This window comes from Schistocerca cancellata, chromosome 8 (assembly GCF_023864275.1).
Source record: "Schistocerca cancellata isolate TAMUIC-IGC-003103 chromosome 8, iqSchCanc2.1, whole genome shotgun sequence".
NCBI classification, from domain to species: Eukaryota; Metazoa; Arthropoda; class Insecta; order Orthoptera; family Acrididae; genus Schistocerca; species Schistocerca cancellata.
The window spans coordinates 580,069,798-580,089,831 of NC_064633.1; the positions used below are offsets into that span (position 1 = coordinate 580,069,798).

The following is a 20,034-nucleotide window of genomic DNA, read 5'->3' on the forward strand; positions in this document are numbered from 1 at the left end:
ATTTAAAGTATCAATCATGAATATTTTGTACTTAACTATTTTTTGTCAGGCAATGTCCATTATGTTGGATCTTTTATTACACATCAAGACATTTTCATGTGAGGAGACTATGTTTACGATGACCACAGAGGAGGAGTGTAAAATGGCTCTGAGCACTATGGGACTTAGCATCTGTGGTCATCAGTCCCCTCGAACTTAGAACTACTTAAACCTAACTAACCTAAGGACATCACACACAACCATGCCCGAGGCAGGATTCGAACCTGCGACTAGCGGTCACGCGGTTCCAGACTGAAGTGCCTAGAACCGCATGGCCACACTGGCCGGCTGAGGAGGAGTGTAGCTTTCACTATTAGGTATGGATTACCTGGTTCTAAGTGGCAGTAACTTAATTGCAGGACTGACATCCTCACTAGAGATAAAAGATGCTTCAAGTCTGGGGATACATGTGTGCATTGGTGGTAATTACAAACAAAAACCCTGGCAAGACAATGAAGTTGTCAATTTTCCTGTAGCAATAAAAAAGGAGCTTGTTTTTCTAGACACTAGCTTACACCCATGTCAAAATAGCAAACTTTGATTTCAAACACTCAAGGCTTCGCTTTCTCACTCAAGGCTTCGCTTTCTCACACAATACTCTAAATAGAGAAAGGCTGGAGTTTTCTCCTGGAATGTATAATTAACTGTCATTATAGGAGGGAAATTTGGTTCCCTTTGTATTGTTCAGTGTAAATATCATTATTGGAATGTATTCAATTCTGGAGACTTGTCAATGTGCACAACAACAGAGCTGTACTTTTTATGACTTGGTCCTGCTAACTGTCACAGTAGGTACTGACATAAGATACCGTTAGCCACATTCCTAAAATTTGAACACAAATTGAAAGACTGGTACAGGTAAACAAACTGTTTACCAATATTCATCACAATGGCAGTGCATGTATAAGAATCACTCTACACACAACTTTGCAGAGGAAACTACATCATGTAACACACAGACTTCATTTTCCCTCACACAACTTATTATTGCAACATAACTTATGTGACAAATAGAGCACACTGATCAATAAAGGAACAAGTAACACAACGCATTTTTCATAGCACTGTTTTTAGTGTGGTATCAAACTGAAAACAGTATTTCATTACCACCATAATAATATTCTTCATATTGTTACAAGTAACACAATTTTCTCAACGGTCACCATATGATCCTGATAACTACTCTAATGGGTATAATTGAAATTAACAGTGTTCCAAATGAAATGAATTCACAATACAACTCCATACATTTGAATTCTTTTAATTATACAAAAAGGAATTTCACATGTAAGAGTTCTCCTACACTTACATCATTCTACTTTGTCTTGACAGTCCAAATATTTTGGTCATAATCAGGAACTTTACTTTCACTTTACAATACTTCTGTATAGTGAGAATGTTAATGGTTAAAATGAATTAAGCAGTCACTCATACTTATAAAGTAAACTACAAGTTTTATCTAGATTTTCCTCTGGCAGCAACTTTTACATTTGTTTTCCTGTTTCTCACTATGTGGGAAGAAGACTGGAGAGAGGAGAGGGGAAGGGTTCTTTTCTCTTTCTTGTAACTATCCCGCAATTTCTCTGCAGAGCTGGAATGAACAATTTTCATAGAAAATTCAACTGTACATAAAAATCAGGAGGCCCACGCTCTACCCACACAAATGTAAAATTTTTCAATAAATTAATATCCCATGCTGCAGTTACAGGAAGCATCTAAGTTTTCACAATGATGCATTACAAAACACTTCAACAATAAAACAAAAAAAGTTTCTCTGAAGCACTCTGGCTTGATAATGGACTATCAGTTGGTGTTACTGTTACATATTCTGACCACAGACAACGAAATGCAATAAAGTGCTGTGACTTATAATAATGTACTGTTTTTTATGACTACCATATCAATCAACATCTAACAATCTGATTAGCATGCTATGTCAATTTATGTATTGAGCATAGCATCAGGAATTTTACAACACAAATGAAGTAACCTTTTCCTGTGGGGAGAAATGTGTCATCAGAAATAAACATATAGCAATGAGTTGGTTGTGTGTAATCAGTCCATAACTGATGTCATGTGAATATGAATACCATGTATCACTTACGAGTAGCTACAACAAAAGATATTTCATAATATGTCAGAATTAATTATGTAAATGTTATTAGTGGATAGACAGTTTTACACCCTATAAAATTATTTACTTTAACTGCAGGATAGTGGCCAGCATGCAAAAGATCACATCCGCAACAATGTTCTATCATAATTGATTATTTGGTACACATTTGCCTGAAAAAAATTAACAACACAGAAAAACAATAAAACAGCTGCAGAAAGTAACTTACTTCAGTGAATCATCCACACAAAATTCTAGCCCTGTAGCTTTTACAGAAACATGAGTAGGGTTATTAGCATACATCTCTTACTACTTACTGAAGTTGTTACATCTGACAAGAACTTTTTCCAATTTGTCCATGACTTTTGCTAACATTTTGTACTTTTTATCATCATTCCAATTTGTAATTCTTCTCTTGCCATCATACGTTCATTACCATTCAGAGACTTTCAGGCCCTATAATTTCAGTTGTCACTGTTGTTTTCGTATTCTACTTTTTTGATTCATTCACTATTAGCAATGACGTGGGTCAACTCTACAAATTTACCATTTTGCAAGTGAGGAAAGAGGGGAAACAGAGACAGACAGACAGACAAATAGCTCCAACATATTTCAATGGAGTGCATAATTAGCTAACACTCTAGTGCACAGGGGGAGAAAAATATGAAGTGTTTCATTATACAGGACAATTTCAGATACAAGTTAAATTTACTGGGGACTTGTATTTTTCAGTTGCTCCCTCCCTCCCACCACCATAAATGTATCAACCAACTAGCATTCTATATCTGTAAAAATTGATCTTTTGAGGCTTCACTGTACTTGCGAGTATGGGAAAAATCTAGTACACTGGCACACTTACCACAACAAGGGCTACAAACTCATAAATGATGTGTTACATAAAATGACTGATGTTGCACTGTTTTATATAAATACATGGATCCAAACAGAAAGTAACTAAATACTAAGCTGCAATGAGCCCATAAATGCTATCATTCCATGTTTTGGTTCGGTTCAAGTTTCTTTTTATGGGGGCAAAGATAAACAGAATAAATAACCTTACTCTACAAGGTGCTAATGCTGTCAGATCTTGCAAAACACATAACCAAATGAATATTTCAAGTAAATGTTGCGTGCCAACAGTGTCTGGATGGAAACTGACCCTCTCCTCCTCTCACTGTGTGTGTGTGTGTGTGTGTGTGTGTGTGTGAGAGAGAGAGAGAGAGAGAGAGAGAGAGAGAGAGAGAGAGAGAGAGAGAGATAGATAAGAGGAGGGGTGGCGGAGGAAGGGAGGGGCTAGCAGGAGGAAAACCGTTAAAGAAACAAGGAGGACAAGGACAGAGCTACGGAAATATGATGTAATTAGCTTCCACATTACAATAAACTGTATCAGTGCTTGTGTCAGCTATACTTGTTCGTGACCTGCTTCAGCTGCCTCGAGTCAGAATTACTGTTAGTAAAAAGTAAGCAATATTTACATTTTTCAAATTATTTATATATTCAATAAGAAGTATTGATTATCACATTTATGAATGATTTTGCATTTAATGCTGAATTAATTACATGTACTTATCTTGGTATGTACAAAGAATGAAAATAAATACATGTATTACAAACAATGATTATCGGTTTTCTGTACAAGATAATATTACGCAATATGCAAAACAAAATGCAATTTTGTATTTGCATGGCCATAAGAATCAATCCGTATGGACATATATGTACAGAACGACCATATAGGTCGTCAACATTTTTTTCATGATGTGACATTTTCGCATTATGATGGCAGTAAATTAATGTGGAATGCACACGGTTCATCTACACCGCAATGTTACATTCCTCTGACTGTAAACAACAAGTCAGTCTATCACAGTAAAAAATACTCTACTACAGTAAACAAATCCACCAGTAACATCACCACCACATATGACTTACGATATACACTAGCCTGGCAGCAGTACAAAAATTCAGTAATGAAATCAACATAGCTACATTTTCTGCAATTTGTGAAATTTGTCACTGTGATCAATGAAAAAGAAAGCTACAAATAGATAAAATACTCTTAACAGCTTCAGACAGCTATAAAAGCAAAAATGACTTCACACTAGCAACAAACAACAAACAATAATTCTATATGTTGTTACACTTCATTTCAAGTGTAACACATTTTCAGTCTTCGGTTACGTTTTATCCTTTGAAGTCATAGTGGTGGTTTATAGAAAATCGTGGCAGCTTTTCACGTAGGAAAATGTGATGCACATTATAAATGCAGGGAAGAGAAGTGATCCATAACTATTCTGACAGATGGGAAAGCTGGCTGGCAAACATTTAAAAAGCTATGCACCACATGTATCACTGCACCTATGCATCAGGGAGAGAAGATATTGCACTTTGTAAGTCTCCCTGCCCACTGGAGAAGAACAAGGTGGTCGTATAGGTGAGTATCAGTAACGTCTCTTTAAATGAAGGACCAGCCCATTTTTCACTTCTCATTTTGCTTCAACTGTAGCGTCCACATTCTCAGAAAAACAGACAGTGAAAACTTAACATTCATCTACAGACAAAAATCATCTTGTATCGTCAATGACAGGACACTTTTCAGTGGTGCTCAACTGCACATAACTTAAATGCCGAGTGTTAACAACGGACAACTGTACAGTCTAACACCACAGACGAATTGTACGGCATTTCCCACGCTGCGTAGAGGGCAGTGGGAACTAGAGGCCGTAGTGCTGAGGCCAGCCGAAGCCAGCAGCTGGCATCTGCCACGGCACTGACGGTGTGGCCACACAGGGCCACGCTGTGCCCTAGCTGGTGCGCTGCCGCTTGCTGGCGCTCTCCTCACTGCTGGGGTTGGCGTTCATGCGGCTGAACATGTACTTCATCTGGGGCATGTACTGTATCACGTCACGTAAATGCACCAGAGGCAGAATGTCGTTGACAGACTGGCACTTCCCAGCTTCACGAAGTATCATCATCTGTTGCCTGCAATTGAAATTGTGCTTTTGTCAATATACTATTAAAAAAATATTTTTATGTGAAATGCACAACATTTCTGATATTAATAAAATTTCACATTCTATTTTCCCACTACTCCCTCCCTTCACAGGTGAGGGATGGCAGGAGAGAATAGGGGTAGGGACCTAGCAGCACTAACTAATCTTGATTCACCACAGAAAGCCGTGTGCTGGACAGGGAATCAAATCTGCAGCCTTCCCCTAACATTTCAGAGACAATGTTCACCCACTGAATTTGGGTTTGAGTCTTGGATGGCCTAATGAGAATACCGAAGTTTCAACTCAGTTTTACTTTTAATTTTCATTCTACATGAATTACTTGTTTTAATTGAACTCTGTGTCATGTCTGACACATACTGAAAATTAAAAATAGCTGATTGGAATGATACAGGTCTGTTCCATTGTCAATAAAACTAAAATCGTCTAAGCTAATAACCAAAACATAGAGTTTAAGAAGAGAAACTACGAACTGGGACTGATACTTGTTTTACTGTAATCAGTTTTCTACATTCAAAATATGCAATATACGAGGGCAGTTCAATAAGTAATGCAACACATTTTTTTTCTCAGCCAATTTTGGTTGAAAAAAACTGGAAATTTCTTGTGGAATATTTTCAAACATTCCCGCTTCGTCTCGTATAGTTTAATTGACTTCCGACAGGTGGCAGCGCTGTACGGAGCTGTTAAAATGGCGTCTGTAACGGATGTGCGTTGCAAACAACGGGCAGTGATCGAGTTTCTTTTGGCGGAAAACCAGGGCATCTCAGATATTCATAGGCGCTTGCAGAATGTCTACGGTGATCTGGCAGTGGACAAAAGCACGGTGAGTCGTTGGGCAAAGCGTGCGTCATCATCGCCGCAAGGTCAAGCAAGACTGTCTGATCTCCCGCGTGCGGGCCGGCCGTGCACAGCTGTGACTCCTGCAATGGCGGAGCATGCGAACACACTCATTCGAGATGATCGACAGATCACCATCAAACAACTCAGTGCTCAACTTGATATCTCTGTTGGTAGTGCTGTCACAATTGTTCACCAGTTGGGATATTCAAAGGTTTGTTCCCGCTGGGTCCCTCGTTGTCTAACCGAACACCATAAAGAGCAAAGGAGAACCATCTGTGCGGAATTGCTTGCTCGTCATGTGGCTGAGGGTGACAATTTCTTGTCAAAGATTGTTACAGGCGATGAAACATGGGTTCATCACTTCGAACCTGAAACAAAACGGCAATCAATGGAGTGGCGCCACACCCACTCCCCTACCAAGAAAAAGTTTAAAGCCATACCCTCAGCCGGTAAAGTCATGGTTACAGTCTTCTGGGATGCTGAAGGGGTTATTCTGTTCGATGTCCTTCCCCATGGTCAAACGATCAACTCTGAAGTGTATTGTGCTACTCTTCAGAAATTGAAGAAACGACTTCAGCGTGTTTGTAGGCACAAAAATCTGAACGAACTTTTCCTTCTTCATGACAACGCAAGTCTTCGCACCCGAGAGGAGCTCACAAAACTTCAGTGGACTGTTCTTCCTCATGCACCCTACAGCCCCGATCTCGCACCGTTGGATTTCCATATGTTTGGCCCAATGAAGGACGCAATCCGTGGGAGGCACTACACGGATGATGAAGAAGTTATTGATGCAGTACGACGTTGGCTCCGACATCGACCAGTGGAATGGTACCGTGCAGGCATACAGGCCCTCATTTCAAGGCGGCGTAAGGCCGTAGCATTGAATGGAGATTACGTTGAAAAATAGTGTTGTGTAGCTAAAAGATTGGGGAATAACCTGGTGTAGTTCAATGCTGAATAAAACAACCCCTGTTTCAGAAAAAAAATGTGTTGCTTTACTTATTGAACTGCCCTCGTATGATATGGAGTGTTTCCTTTTACATAGTAATTGTGAAAATCAACAAGGGACATAACTACAGACATTGCACAACACGTGCATTGAGAAACATGAACACTGGGAGGCAAAAACATTCTAAAAACCCTTCCAAAAGGAAGTCTACCAAGTCAAACACTGCACTAAAGAATTTGTTTTGTACCAATGTTTACTTTGTGCCCTCTTTCACAGCCATGTTGAGGTCTTTTTTAGGATTTTTCTCAATCCTCTTTAATACACGCAGTTATTCTAATTGTCCCACTTACTTCACTGACAATATTTGTTTAAGGGGTATCACACTGGCACTACAATTTACAGTTCAATAGTTATGCAACTTCTCACCAGTGCTTGTATCTCCCTCATTGTGGATATCACTTACTGACCAAAAATATTCCAAATTTCATATCAATGTCCTCAAAATTACACTCATCATGTCTCTGTGAAAGATAAATCTTTCCACAGCAAAAACGTTGGTTTGAACACAATACTTTACCAGGTATGGTTGTTCTATTGCTGGTGCTATGCCCTCATCTTCCTCCAACGTTTGACCTTAATTATCCATCAGGTACAGGGGAACTGTACTTCAACGTGGACCCAAAACCCTGGTGGATTTGCACATTTTTCACACCTCTAGGACTGTTTGAAGATGCAACAACAGACGTTTGGATTTTGTCCGACATTTACCCACTTGGTCACAAACTACTGGTGAACAGTAACAGAAAACAACTCACATATACCACATAAGTTACATGAACTATAGAGAGTGCTTGTTGCAAAACACTTTTGAAAGTCACAACATGGAATTTCCTTCACAACATTTACTTCTATTTCTTCAAAAGTACATGTGGGCAGAGGAGGAGGAGGAGGAGGAGATTGGTGTTTAACGTCCCGTCGACAACGAGGTCATTAGAGACGGAGCACAAGCTCGGGTTAGGGAAGGATGGGGAAGGAAATCGGCCGTGCCCTTTCAAAGGAACCATTCCGGCATTTGCCTGAAGTGATCTAGGGAAATCACGGAAAACCTAAATCAGGATGGCCGGACGCGGGATTGAACTGTTGTCCTCCCAAATGCGAGTCCAGTGATGTGGGCAGAGACAATCCATATTTTGACATGTATTATTTCAGAACTCCACTGAAAACTAGATTATACACCTGCAACTTGACATGTCTGTTGGGTCCTCTTTCAAAAAATGGAAAAACTTCAATTTCTCGAAGGAAGGGATATAGAGTTTGGAACCGTACTTGTCAACAAGGCCACTACAGTCTGAGTATAAACTTGGACTGGAAAAGAATACTAGGTCCACCCTTTTCACAGGATTCTTCTTTTATTCTAGTTGTTAAGCAAATCCCCCCCCCCCCCCATTTGATTCAGAACCTTCCCATTTGTTATTCAATCTGCTCATCCAATCTTCAGCATTCACCTATAGCACCACATTTAAAAACCTTCGGTTCTGTTGTCTGAACCGCTTATCATCCACATTTCACTTCCACTCTATCAGGCTACACCCCAATTACTTCAGGAAAGACTTCCGAACACTTAGTGATTCTTCTGTTTCAGCAATGCTTTTCTTCCTATTGCCAGTCTACATTTTACATCCCCTCTACTTCAACCCTCATTAGTTATTTTGCTCCCCAAATAGCAATACCTATCTATAGCTTTTAGCGTATCAATTCCTAAACTAATTTCCTCAGCACCATCTGATTTAATTCAACTATATTTCATTTCCATCGTTTTACTTTTGTTACAGCTCATCTTATAATCTCTCATCAAAACAATACTTATTCCATCAAGACAATACTTATTTCATTGAACTGCTCTTCTGAATTCTTTCCTGTCCGACAGATTTACATCAATGGCAAATTTTAATTTTTTATTTCTTCTCCTTGAACTTCAATTCCAGTTCCAAGTTCCTCCTTGGATTACATCACTGCTTCCTCGATGTACACACTGAATAATTCAGGGATAGTCTACAATCCTGTACCACTCCCTTCTCCACAAAGGCTTCCCTTTCATGTCCTTCAACTCTCAGAACTGGAGTGAGGCTCCTGTAAAAGTTATAAATAACCTTTTGCTCCCTCTGTTCATCCCTGCTTCCTTCCTAATGTCAAATAATTTTGTCCCGTCACATTTTCAAATCTTTATCTAAATTTACAAATGCAACAGATATAGGTTTGCCTTTCTTCAACGTATCTGCTACGATAGGTCACAGAGTCAGAACTGCCTTGTATATTCACACATTTCTCTCGGGCCCAATCTGATCTTTCATAAAATTGGCATCTACCAGTTCTTCCATTCTGCTATAAACAATTCAATATTTCACAACAATGACTCAAACTAATGGTTTGGTAGTATTTAAACTTGTCAGTATCTGACTACTTTGAAAGTGTGATTGTAATTCTTAATAAAGTTTGTGCATGTTTTGCTGTCTTCCACAGCTTCAACACCATATGCAATAGTTTTGTCATCACCGACTCTCCCAATTATCTCAATAATCATCGAGGAATGTATTCCGTTCGATTGGGAGAAGAAAACATGAAGGACGGGGAGTACAAAGAGATGAAATAGCACAATGTGAGGTACTGGCATGGGCAAGGAGAGAGTACCACAAGGGATAGGGGGCTTAATATGGGGGAGAACAGTAGCACAGAGGCACGGAGACTAGCAACGGGGGGAGGGGGGGGGGATGGAGCAGCATGGGGGAGAGGAGGGTGAGAGGGAGAGGTAGGGTGAGAGAGAGAGAGTAGCAGGGGCGAGAGAGAGAGAGAGAGAGAGAGAGAGAGAGAGAGAGAGAGAGTAGCAGGGGCGAGAGAGAGAGAGAGAGAGAGAGAGAGAGAGAGAGAGAGAGAGAGGGAGAGGAGAGGGAGAGGGAGAGGGAGAGAGAGAGAGAGAGAGAGAGAGCAGCAGGGGCAGGCGAGAGAGAGAGAGAGAGAGAGAGAGAGAGAGAGAGAGAGAGAGAGAGAGAGCAGCAGGGGCGAGAGAAGAGAGAGAGAGAGCAGCAGGGGCGAGATAGAGATAGAGAGAGAGAGAGTACCATTTGGGAGGAATAGCACAGGAGGGCAGCACTGGGGAGGGGGAGGTAAGCCGAGGATGGGGGAGAGTGGGAAAATTAAGTGAGAGCGGGCAGAGAGTGGGAGAGGGGGAACGAGTGGGCTGATGGGGGTGGGGAACACATGGGCCATGGAGGGGGGGTTGAGCGGGCCGAGGGGGGGGAGCGGGCCGAGGGCCGGGGGGAGGGAGAGGGCCGGGGGAGGGAGCGGGCCGGGGGGAGGGAGCGGGCCGGGGGGAGGGAGCGGGCCGGGGGGAGGGAGCGGGCCGGGGGGAGGGAGCGGGCCGGGGGGGTGGGGGAGCAGGCCGGGGGGGGTGGGGGAGCAGGCCGGGGGGGTGGGGGAGCAGGCCGGGGGGGAGCAGGCGGGGGGGGGAGCAGGCCGGGGGGAGCAGGCCGGGGGGGAGCAGGCCGGGGGGGAGCAGGCCGGGGGGGGAGCAGGCCGGGGGGGAGCAGGCCGGGGGGGGAGCAGGCCGGGGGGGGAGGAGGCCTCTGGAGAGCAGGACGGGGGGGGGGGGAGCAGGCCGAGGGGGATTGTTGGCCACAGTGGGGTGGGAGTAGGCCAAGATTTGTGTATATGATGTGGTGGAGGGAGTAGCTTGAATCAATGAAACTGGACCTAAACAAAGCAGTCAAAATGCAAATAACAATAAAAACCTGAAAAAACATAACACAGTTAGGTGTTAACACCTGACGTTCAAAAGCAGACTGGTATACCATAGATTAAAATTACATAATACAGCACTACTGTAAACTGAACTGCAAGAAATGTGCTTAAGGCAATGTTGAACACAGTCCTATCTTACAATGATGATAGTGGTGGTGATGTTACTGAACTGAAAGAGAAGAAGTTGCTGAGGACATTATTTATGCTTCAGTATTCTCCGAAGTATATTTAATCTACGCACTGATTTACGATCATAAAGAAATCATTTTACGTAATATACCCATAAAAAGAACAGAGCAACGATATTCATACAACTACAACAAACAGTTCCCCCAATATTGTACAGGTATGCATTTGATGCTCAGATACAGTAGCTACTATTATCACTAAATATTTTTCTGTTATGTAGGTTTTGTCAGCCCTTTTGTGAAGCACTTATTAGGCCCTTTTGTGAAGCACTTATTAGAAATAAAGGTAACATATACCTATTGCCACGGTAGAGGTCCAATCCAAGTACATCTTGTAAGACCTGCCTGCAGCTGGCCAGGGAAACAGTTGGGAAGAAATGAGCCACCAAGTCAGAAAGCGTCATTAGCAGCTCTGAGGATATGAATGGCTTTGAATTGATGCTGGGTACCATTTTACCCTCAACAAGTGCTTTGTGTACCTGCAGAATAATAAGCACAGATCAACAAAATGCACCAATAAATCTGCAAGAAACTGCAAAAGATGTTGATGATTTCAATGTTACATATAACCACAGAACAAACATAATACAAACTATTTTGTTTTAAATGCCTGGAGTGTCCACACATGGCTAGGAAAGCAGATGTACACATGCCACACCAACCAAGAATGATGGCTGGTGGGTAAGATAATGTATACTATTGTATTGCATATGATATATTCTTTGAGCTGTTGGACTGTAATTGAGTGTTCAGTGGCTTTCTGTGTGTTAACACTGTAATTCAATCGGTCACTGTTATATCAACAATATTAGGAAAAGGATAGATTGCTACACACTGTAAAGATGATATGTTGAGTTGCCGACATGCACAACGAAAAGACCATTACACATCATAGCTTTCGGCCAATACCTTCTTCACAAAATAAAAAGCGCTCTCTCTCTCTCTCTCTCACACACACACACACACACACACACACACACACACACACACAGGCAAGAGCACGCTTCACACACAAATGTCTTTTCAATGTGCCTTCTGCAACTCAACGTGTCATCCTTACGGCGAGTAGCAGTCTGCGCTATTCCTAATATTCCAACGTGGAGTTTCCAATGACTTATGTTTTGTGTGTTTAATATTTCAGTGGTAAGACTGACTTTCAAAGTGGAACATTTAATCTGATTTAACATCTACTAGTACATAAATTGGTTTTGGCTTGATCTCATCTCAGGAGCTGTCCTTGCAACTAAACTGTGGGGAAAACTTATTTGCTTACTGTAATCAAAGAATTGGTAGACGACCACCTTAAATTATATGCTTTAAAAAACTAAATTTTTGATGACATACAATTATAAATAAATTCGATCTTATCTAAAAGCACACTTAATTCTATCACATTTTGAAAAGCTGAAGTTGTTAGTGGGTATGGTAGTTTTCTACAGGCCAATCAGAATTGAGAGCACTGCCTGCTTGTGGACAGATTATCATAAATCGGTGCACCTTGATTATATTATAACTGCACTTTGCTCAATGTGGTGTTTCTCAAGTACAATATAGTTTTCTTTGGAAATGAACAAAACTAATTACATTTTACAATGAATTCTTAACAATTCATCAGATGATCTGAGTACATTACGAATTCAAATCATATGATAATGACTTGCTAAGCTAAGAATTCTAAACAGACATAATGTCACAGTCTGACCTGAGGCTGAAATGTATAATTAAAATATGGTTTACAAGATGGTCACTAAAGAAGGTGAACGCCAACAAAATATTTTTACATTCAGAGGAGAAAGTCTGTGATTGAAATTTCATGAAAGTCCTCACCAGAATAAAAAACACCTTTGTTTTAAAGACTGCCACCACAAGTCACGTATCCATGACAACTGCTCCTCCACTTTGTGACAATACAATACAAAAAGTCCTTGAAACTTCCTGGCAGATTAAAACTGTGTGCCCGACCGAGACTCGAACTCGGGACCTTTGCCTTTCGCGGGCAAGTGCTCTACCATCTGAGCTACCGAAGCACGACTCACGCCCGGTACTCACAGTTTTATTTCTGCCAGTACCTCGTCTCCTACCTTCCAAACTTTACAGAAGCCCTCCTGCGAACCTAGCAGAACTAGCACTCCTGTAAGAAAGGATACTGCAGAGACATGGCTTAGCATAGTTTGGGCGATCTCTTCCATATTCCAAGTGTAGTCTTTGCTTTGTTTTCCTCACATTTCATAGATTGTTTTCTTCCACAAAAAGTCTTTCTTTGCACTTTTCTGATGTCCTCTGCCAATCTTATCAGATAAGGATCCTATAGCACACAGCAATACCCCAGAAGACAGATGAGCATAGTTTGGGCGATCTCTTCCATATTCCAAGTGTAGTCTTTGCTTTGTTTTCCTCACATTTCATAGATTGTTTTCTTCCACAAAAAGTCCTTCTTTGCACTTTTCTGATGTCCTCTGCCAATCTTATCAGATAAGGATGCTATAGCACACAGCAATACCCCAGAAGACAGATGAGCATAGTTCGGGCGATCTCTTCCATATTCCAAGTGTAGTCTTTGCTTTGTTTTCCTCACATTTCATAGATTGTTTTCTTCCACAAAAAGTCCTTCTTTGCACTTTTCTGATGTCCTCTGCCAATCTTATCAGATAAGGATGCTATAGCACACAGCAATACCCCAGAAGACAGATGAGCATAGTTTGGGCGATCTCTTCCATATTCCAAGTGTAGTCTTTGCTTTGTTTTCCTTACATTTCATAGATTGTTTTCTTCCACAAAAAGTCCTTCTTTGCACTTTTCTGATGTCCTCTGCCAATCTTATCAGATAAGGATCCTATAGCACACAGCAATACCCCAGAAGACAGATGAGCATAGTTTGGGCGATCTCTTCCATATTCCAAGTGTAGTCTTTGCTTTGTTTTCTCACATTTCATAGATTGTTTTCTTTGAGCAAATTCGTAATGTTCGAACACAGTACATGATCCAGAATCATAATGCAAATTGGCATCCATATGAGTATGTAATTAAGCAGATTGCTCATTGCCCTTAGTCGTCTGAAAGTAGCCTAACTGAACCAGAGGCCATGTCACTTTTAAGGGATTTAAGTTGCTTTGGTAGCTGTTCCTGATTTGAATTCTGAAATATTTACTTTGTCATCTGCAACAATTTACAACGTTAATACCACTGGTTCTAGGTCTATGCTCATCTTGTGTTTGGCCTGCACCCTTTGACACTGACATTCTTTCTGTACTTTCCCCATGACCTTCTAACCTAAAAAACTGCCCAGTACACCCCACACAAAACCCAATATCCATATAGGTGTCTCCTGTGTGTAATGGACCCCCCAACATATTCAGCAGAGCCCGAAATTACACCACCCTATGGCACACAACACAGAACTACACCATCTGAGCCCGTGATTTAGATCCTGAACTCTGCTCTGCACCAAATGCCTGCAATTGGGCCTGTCGACAATGGTGCAGATGGTTAGTTGTGCACCTCACAAGCAAGACTGGCAGAATTTACCAATTCAATTAGCTGCTGGAAACCAGAATCTCTTCCAATTCAAAGCAATACACATAATTAATACTGATGAGATACACCATCAGCAGTTGGCTGCACCCTGTGCTCTTCATGGTATCCGGAAGTACCTGTTCCACATCTAGGATGACTCTTCCCAGTATGCACACAGAGTGCACACTGGAGTTCTTCCCTTCCTTGATAGACATATCTCTAAGGAGACCAATTACCCAACTAACAATGGGGCTCCCAACTACCAGTAATGCCACCCTCCATGAAAGACTGGATCTTGCTAGTCAAGGGCCTTCCTCTGCAACAAGATAAATGCCTGCATCTGGCTCAGGATGTATATCATCCACAGTGCCTGAAACCTATTTTTCAGACGAACTGGGGAGGCCTTTCAGTTGGTTCCCCTACTAAGTCCTTCACTACCTGCCACATCTTGGAAGAACCACCCACTTGACCACAGGTGACGGATCAACCTCAGTGCAGGCAGGGTGGTTGCAGTAGTGGACCAATCGAGTGACACATGGGATGTGCAGGACGTTCCTTGGATCCCTTTGTCTGGCCTCCAACAGCGCTGCCCATTGGCAACAGTCTCAAGCTGCACGACAAAAGCTAGCACCTTCTGGAGCTGTGAATGAAGGGTCATCAACTCAGCTTGCATCTGAACACAACAGTCACAGCCAATTCCCATACTAAATACAGCAGAACTCATCACTACACAGTTATTAAAATTCAAAGCTGTGCTTAGTAAATACACAAAAATTTAAGAATTAGACTACAAAGCATGCAGGTATAACTAAATTTGTCACACTTCTAATTAGAAGCTTGTAAAATAATACACAAATGATCATTGTACTCTCCTGTACTACTGTTGCTGCTGCTGTAACAAAGACTGGTGCCTAACTAACAGTATAAATAAACAATTCAGCATTGATGTACATGGTACTTGAACAGAAGTTACACAGTTACAAATGCACACATTGACAGGAAGTGACAGGTTAATTCGAAAATAGGCTTCAGAGTGCCCACTGTCTGTTACAACTGCTTGCACATCAGAACTTCGTGCCTACTTCATAAAGCTGTAGCTGCATATGAACTGTAAGCTGAAGAGAAACATGTATATTTAATTTACACACAATGCTTCTCCTTATCATTGCCTTAAACACATCCTGTGTAATGGTACTTGAATTACATAACCATTACAGCACCTCATCTGAACCTCTCGATACCAGTAATATTCTACTGTGTTTCTGTTAACTACTTAACATATTTATGAGACAACATTCAGATTTGATTTCATTTGTGATACATCGATATGTTTATATTGCAATGATATTATTCTTATGTGCATTCTTTCTTTTGTCACTATGATCTTTGACGTACTTGTAACTCTGATTTTTGGGCGCGTAAGCAATTGTTAGTTAGTTGTTAAGTTGTTAGAGAGTCGGACCTTGAAAAAGTCAAGTGTTGGACGTCACGTTGGAAAGACATATAACGTAATCCGCTTATAAAATGTGAACTTTAACAGTGACTGTGAGGAAGATGTTTTCACGTATGTTTTGTATTGTGAAGTGATGTTTTGTTTTTACGTGATATTGCAATTAAAATTGTTTTTACGTGATATTGCAATTAAAATGAAGTGTAACTTAAATTCGGAGTGCTGATTATTTTTTTACATCACCACTGTCCAGTAAAAGTGTAATCTTCAAGAATGGTTTGTGAAGCGCATCTACAAAACTTTTGAATATAGCAGAATAAAACCTAGGCCTCTTTGCATCCGAGCTTGGAATCATAACCACCTAGATTTTCAACGATTGAGCCATGATTTTACGACAAGACCTGCGTGGGAAACACAAAAAAATGAGTGCCTAGTTTTTTCATTATTACATGAAATGAGTATTAACTGTGCTCTAATGACACCTGCCACATAATATGACTGTTGTTGCCCAAAAATGCAGTAGTTAGCAGCTTGAGCAATACCACAATCGTTATTAAATTCTGACCTTTGTTGTGGTAGGGTTGTTAGACCTGTCCCTACTCACATACAATATATGTGCTTTTCAAAAGAAACAATCCTATTTTGTTAATCTATGCTTAGAAATTGTGCTACATTATTCCATCCAACACACACACACACACACACACACACACACACACACACACTCTACTGAAACATTATCTCTTGCACTGTAAAAGTTAATCAAATGCAAGAAGTGTGGTAATACAGCTTGATGTGTAGCACACTGACTTATCAAACAGGGATGCACATCAGACTTTGATCAAATGCTCATGTCAGATTCTCAATAACTAGTCTAGAACCAAACCTCACTGGAGCTTTCCGCAATTGTCTAGACAGTTATCCAGCTAGTTCCCCATCTTCATCCCCAGAAAAAAAGAACACAAACTGTTGTTGCAAACACACACAGAACACAATTCACAGATTGCAAATGCTGGTTTCCTCCTGTGAGATAAACAACATTTGTGGTGACAGGAAGGGAATCTACACAGGAGATATAAATATAAGTAATGTCTAATCACAATAGGCAACTGCCTATCACCAGCCAAATGTAATAAAAGGCAGGAAAAATGCTGAAGAAAATGTTAACTGTTGAATGAGGTTAAGGCTGCATGCTGTAGTCACCCCTCAGTTACTACACCTACAGCACACAGCAGACCTAAGTCGGGCCACAACTGCAGGGTGTAGTGTGGGCCAACATTCCAATGGCATGCCTGCAACTACCGAGGTGGCCACCAGGAGCACGGGCACCTCAGTCACCGACCAGCATTACCAGGTCCACCAAGCGTGCGCCGCACTACCCATCTGATGTGGATAACATCTTTATAAGGACATGGATGGGTCTCCAGGCCCTCAGTCATGAACTGTGTTTGAGGTGTGTAAACTACTTTCATTATATCCTACTTGATTTCATTCTGTGACCCAAAAAATTCTCTCTTTTTTACACCTGCATCTCTCCTTGTTAAAACGCAAGTGGCAACACTGAGGGGCGAATTTTCATGAGCTTCAGATTCTGTGCTTTTCTGCCATTAGGCTCTTCCATGGTGGATTTACTCCACTCACTCCTGCAATAGCTGCAGGCACTTATGCCCTTATTGGAACAGTTGCTGGCTATGTTGAGCCAGGCTCAGTCACTGTTCCCGCCCTATATAATCCATGGAAGACTAGGACACTTATGAGAAGCAGTTTTGACAATATTTCGTGGTGTTCCAGTTGGTCAACATGAAGATACGTAAGGCTTTCTGCTTATCATGGATACCCCCACTTCGCTCCTCTGTGAAATCCAGCGTTACTTTCTTTTGAACATATATGTTGTTTGCTGTCCTCTTATCACCACAAGCATTTGCATGTGGTTGCAGCACACGTTAAATTCTACCAATGTCCCAACTGTATCGAGCTTGGGTTGCCAAGCTTCACAGTCTCAGTTGGAAGTGTCAGTTTGTCACAAGTAAGTCTCACGAGTCTAGTGCGGCCACCATTGTCGGAGACACGATCATTCATTTGGTTCCAGATAAGGAGGTGCGTCAATGTGCCCTTCAGTTTGAGGAGCCTAGATTAGCAGAGATTTCACATACGCACAGTCATTTGAGGTACCCCATGCCGCAAGCCATCAGTTAGAGACTTGCAGTGATGTTGCCGTTGTTGGCTGCATGCAGGCCTGGTGTATGGAGCCCTGCATACTGGGGGGGGGGGGGGGGGGGGGGGTCCGAAGCAAATGGAAGGGAAAAGAAGAAGAGGAAACGACAAAAGAAGGAAACGAAAGTGTCGTATAGAAGCCACAGATCAATCTCTAAACACCCCCCCCCCCCCACCCTGCCTCCCCGGAGTCACTGCAGGAATCAACGAACGTCAATATTCATACTGTTTTGCCATCATGTTCACCATTGTGAACACTGGAGCCGTCATGTCCCTACTCGATTTACAGAAGTACGTCAGGCTTGACACCAAACCATTGGCATGCGTTGAGTGTCGTTTGTTACTTTTGGTTTTTCTATTGTGGATACAATGTGTCTCATGGCAGATTAAGTGCCCTATCACGAATTGAATTCCTTATGTTGAGAGTTTTTGGATCTATCTGTCACTGGGTTTGGTTATGCAAACAGCACACATCACCCTAAAACCCTCCACCTGCCTTCGCTTTATTCAAGCACAACTAATACCAGTAACTTTATGTGACCATTCGGAGCTTGATCACTTAATGCCACTGGAAATGATTAGACTGATTTCCTCAAGTGAATGGGCTATGCCTTTACTGATCAAAGGATGATGTTTGGTCAGCTTTGGTTCTGTGGCAACTTCCAGATCACTATTAATGCACTGTCAGTCAGAGAGACTAACCCTCTGCCTCACACAGGCAAGTTGCTCATGAAGTTGGCTGGGTGTCAATTCTTTTTAAAAATTGACTTAGACAAAGCCCGCCTTCATATTCCATTGAACGAGGTATCAAAACACTTGTTTGTGGTTAATATGGCTTACATTCTCTGTCATCATAAACGGCTAAAGTTCAGGGTTGCTAGTGTACCAGTCATCTTTCAACTTTTTTTAGAGCAGGTTACAGCAGTTTGCTCATTGTAGTAAGTATCTTGATGATATTTTTGTGATAGATGTTACCATGGAGGATCACCTATGTAATCACTATTCTTTGTTTACTGTTCTACAAGCTCAGAGCCTCAAATGTAATCTCACTAACCCTTACTTTTTACAGCCTTCCATTGTTTATTTGGGTCACGAAACTTCCCAGCACAGTGCCACCCATGGAACAACATGTTGCCACCATTATGGCATTGCCCTGTCCATCTTATCTACAGAACTTCAGGCATTTCTTGGCAAAATGGTGTACTATCAGAAGATCATTCCCAAGGTGGCTACTACTGCCCACCCCATGCATTGTTGCTTTGGAAAAGTGCCTCTTTTGTTTCGTCTGCAGCCTGCAAGTGTGCTTTTGAGAAGCTTAAGGATAAGTCTTTGCTCTGTGCCGTGTATTGCAACATTTCAACCTGGCAAGCATCTGGTCCTGCTCACAGACGTGTCCCAGTACGGGGGTGCGGGCAACCCTGGACCATCGCCATTCAGATAACTCCAAACAGCAGTCCATTGAAAATATTCAACTTGGCTAAGTAAAATTATTATCTGGCGAGAAACAATGCTCTTGCTGCTGTCTTTGCCTTAAAAAAAAAAAAAAAATCATGTGTTCTTGTATGGTGCAACATTTCATTTAATTACCTATCATAAGCCCTTGGTTTACCTGTTTAACCCATAGGTGTACTTACCGGGCAAAGCTGCTCATAGTCGTCAGCATTGGGCTTTGCTCTTGTCCTGGTACAATTATGAGATTCATTTTCTTCTCACATTGCAACAGACGAATGCAGAGGCTCTGTCCTGTCTCCCCATGGGCCCTGCCCTAATCCCCCCCCCCCCCCCTCCCCCGAAACTGTATACAGAGCTTCCCCATCACCAGTTCCTGTATTGCCTCTGCTGTGGCTGTGGATCTGATGCTCAGGCACGTCATGTATGATACATTATGGATGATGTGACTATCCGCCAGGTTGGACAGT

At 41.7% G+C, this 20,034-nt stretch overlaps 1 protein-coding gene and 1 long non-coding RNA gene across 3 annotated transcripts in view; one reads left to right on the forward strand and one right to left on the reverse strand.

The window, feature by feature from the left end:
- The first annotated feature begins 1,014 nt into the window (after positions 1-1,014).
- Positions 1,015-4,356, forward strand: LOC126094483 (uncharacterized). The gene is made up of 2 exons (XR_007521843.1): positions 1,015-2,097; positions 2,419-4,356. It is a non-coding gene; the product is annotated as an uncharacterized LOC126094483 (long non-coding RNA).
- LOC126094482 (uncharacterized) overlaps positions 2,092-20,034 on the reverse strand; it is a 110,429-nt gene continuing 92,486 nt past the window's right edge. For both annotated transcript variants that reach the window (XM_049908878.1, XM_049908877.1), the window contains exons 6-7: positions 11,236-11,417; positions 2,092-5,134 (exon numbers count right to left, since the gene is read on the reverse strand). In XM_049908878.1, coding sequence (XP_049764835.1) covers positions 4,957-5,134; positions 11,236-11,417 — 360 coding nt within the window. In that variant the 3' untranslated portion in view covers positions 2,092-4,956. The remainder of the gene's footprint in view (positions 5,135-11,235; positions 11,418-20,034) is intronic.